The sequence below is a fragment of the Sinocyclocheilus anshuiensis genome, unplaced genomic scaffold (genome assembly GCF_001515605.1).
Source record: "Sinocyclocheilus anshuiensis isolate Anshui unplaced genomic scaffold, SAMN03320099.WGS_v1.1 scaffold557, whole genome shotgun sequence".
Taxonomy (NCBI): Eukaryota; Metazoa; Chordata; class Actinopteri; order Cypriniformes; family Cyprinidae; genus Sinocyclocheilus; species Sinocyclocheilus anshuiensis.
Window position 1 is genome coordinate 1,180,420 of NW_015540883.1, and position 3,017 is coordinate 1,183,436.

At 43.0% G+C, this 3,017-nt stretch overlaps 1 protein-coding gene across 1 annotated transcript in view; it reads right to left on the bottom strand.

Annotated features, from left to right (window-relative positions):
- LOC107688609 (myotilin-like) overlaps window positions 1–3,017 on the bottom strand; it is a 13,869-nt gene that overhangs the window by 8,421 nt on the left and 2,431 nt on the right. The window contains exons 3-4 of the mRNA XM_016486322.1: window positions 1,237–1,935; window positions 215–461 (exon numbers count right to left, since the gene is read on the bottom strand). Coding sequence (XP_016341808.1) covers window positions 215–461; window positions 1,237–1,935 — 946 coding nt within the window. The remainder of the gene's footprint in view (window positions 1–214; window positions 462–1,236; window positions 1,936–3,017) is intronic.

The window sequence follows — 3,017 nt, forward strand, 5'->3', positions numbered from 1 at the left end:
CCCAATTGCTGGGTTTGTCCCTATTTTACCCAGCACTGGGCTATATTTAACCCAGCATATTTTAGAGTGTAGATATTCTAGCCTGTTTGCACATGCACAAATCACGATCACCATGATCACTGCATGGTATTTCCTCTTAACGAGCTCTAATATTAAGCTTTGAAAAGATATTCAGCAGTTGCATTAAACGTCAAATAATTTAAAATAACAATACCTGTGCAGGCTGTGAAATGAATGCATTTTCAAGATCAAATACTGAGGCAGCATTATCTGCTCCCAACAATCTTCTCGCCATTCGCTCCTCATATGACATCTTCTGAATGTTCCTTTGTTGGGGAGCTTTGTTCCGTAGCTTCTTTTCAAGGTCTTGGATAAGAGCATCTTTTGAGCCCTGAATCTCTTCATCTGTGGCACGAGACGCTGCTCGGGAAACAGTCTTCTTCAAGATTGGCTTTGGCAAGCTATAAAAAAGCCCATGGGAAAATTGTATTACTTAATTGCTTGTCTTTTAAAGGAGTAATTCACCCACAAATGATAATTTGCTGAAAATGTCATTACCCTCAGGTCTATCAAGATTAGGATGAGTTTGTTTCTTCATCAGATTTGGAGAAATGTAGCATTGCATCAGTGTCTCAGCAATGGATGCTCTGCAGTGAATGGGTGCCGTCAGAATGAGAGTCCAAACAGCTGATAAAAACATCACAATAATCCACAGCACTCCAGTCCATCAGTTAACATCTGGAGAAGACAAAAGCTGTGTGTTTTTGAGAAACAAATTCATCATTAAAATGTTTTTAACTTCAAACCATTGTTTGCGGCTAAAATATGAGTCCTCTATCCATAATATACAAACACGCAGCTTTTGTCTTCTCCAGATGTTAACTGATGGATTGGAGTGGTGTGGATTATTGTGATGTTTTTATCAGCTGTTTGGACTCTCATTCTGACGGCACCCATTCACTGCAGAGCAAGTGATGCAATGCTACATTTCTCCAAATCTTATGAAGAAACAAACTCGCCTACATCTTGGATGGCCTGAGCGTGGGGACATTTTCAGCAAATAAAATTTTTTTGGTGAACTATACCCTTTTAAGCTCTGGGGACATTGGTATTTTAGTTATTTTTAGATTAAGTAAAAATCTCATTGATATTAAAAATATCTAATTCATTTTTCTGTAGGAGGATATAACCATACACACCATTGTTCAAGACACGTTTCAGCGATAACACACTCACGTGTTGGATGTGTAGCTCATGTGAGACACAGGTGGGGGCTGTAGAGCTGGAGCAGTTGTTTTCGGGCATGGGACAGTTGCAGGAGCATGATTCAGCGACTGACGTGGAGGAGACAGAGGCTGTTCTTGGGCCTTTGGTGTTGGGCTGGGTGATCTAGGGGAGCACCGGGGATATGGAGATTGAGGTATGGAAATGCATTTGGCCTGGGAGCTCGGTAGTGAAGGCAGGACAGATGAGAGGAAAGCTGCTGATGATAGTTTCTCATTGTTTGGAGAGCTCTGTGGTTTAGGAATCAAAGTCATGCTTGAACACATTGATGTTCGAGTGGGTCCAGGCTGAGGAGGACTCACTAATGGTGCAGCAGTTGAAGCTGGGGGACTGAGGCTGTTGGGTTTGCTGATGTCATTGTTGGGTGTGTGGAAACTGGGCAGGGACTGGATGAAATGGCGAGGGCGCTCATAATTAAAGGCACTGGGGGGGTACAGCGATGGCGAGAAGGTGGGCAGGTCAGCCACGTTCATGGCACTGCCTCTGGGCTCCACTGGTTTACTCAGCTTGCTGGTGGGAAGGAATGGATGTGGGGCACTGTTTTTAACCCCCTTTGCTGGAGGATCAAGTTTGCTCATTGAGGAGAGCTCAGCAGCTTCAGTCACCTGACTGGCAGAACCCTGTTTGCTCTCTGTGTCCACAAGAGTCTCCCTGTTGGAAAAACATATTTCACTATATTTATACTCAAGCTAACAGGTGTTTCAAAAAAGGATATTACGCTTGCAGTCAAGTGAATGAATTCAAACAAAAGGGACATGAGTGACAAAGACCTTAGGCCAGGAGCGTCCAATCCTGGTGCTGGAGAGCCAATGTCCTGCAGAGTTTAGCTCCAGTTTGTTCCAACATACCTGCCTGGAAAATCCTAGTAATCCTGAAGAGCTTCATTACTTTGGTTCAGGTGTGTTTAACTGGGGTTGGAGCTAAACTCTGCAGGACAGGGGCCCTCCAGAAGCAGGAGTGGGCATTCCTGCCTTAGGCAATGTGACAAAGTTAAGTATAGTTTAACCTCCTTGATTGGCAGCCTCATATGTTGAATACAGCAGTAGAGTAGGAACTCCACCTAGCAACCAGGGTTGTGTACCATTCAGAAGTGAACAGAGAATGCTCCATTTGTTTTGAACTCACAAATGCAACCAGTTCTGCAAGCGGGGAAGTGGGTGTGATAACAAGGATGCTAAAGACTGTAGGCCAAGGGAGTGAGGTAGGTTTACCAGCACAACTATTACTAACTTGCCTCCGTAACACAAACCGGAACCAAAGAAATTCATATAACCCCAATAAGTGTGATTTGCCAAGAAAAGGTAAAGGGCCAGGTTTACTAAACAGGATAATCTATCATGAGGCCAGAATCCTATAAAACACTGATGGGAGTGGAAAGTTCTGCAGTGATCAACTGACAATGAGCAAATTCATGAACTCAGACACAGAAAAATCATTTCCATTATGACCAACACAATCTACCAAGAGTGCAATGCAAATTGGCAACTGTCACATCCATATCAAGCTCAAAATGGGTTAAGACATGTTTTTTGGTGTTAAATACAGGTGCAAATACCAGTAAACTGACAAGCACAAGTCTTAGTAAATCACTTGGCTTGATTCATTTAAATACTCTCCTCCCATGAATGATACGTCTGAAAGGGAAATTCTTACAAATGCATATGCAGTGTTGGGGGTAACGCATTACAAGTAACGCGAGTTACGTAATCAGATTACTTTTTTCAAGTAACTAG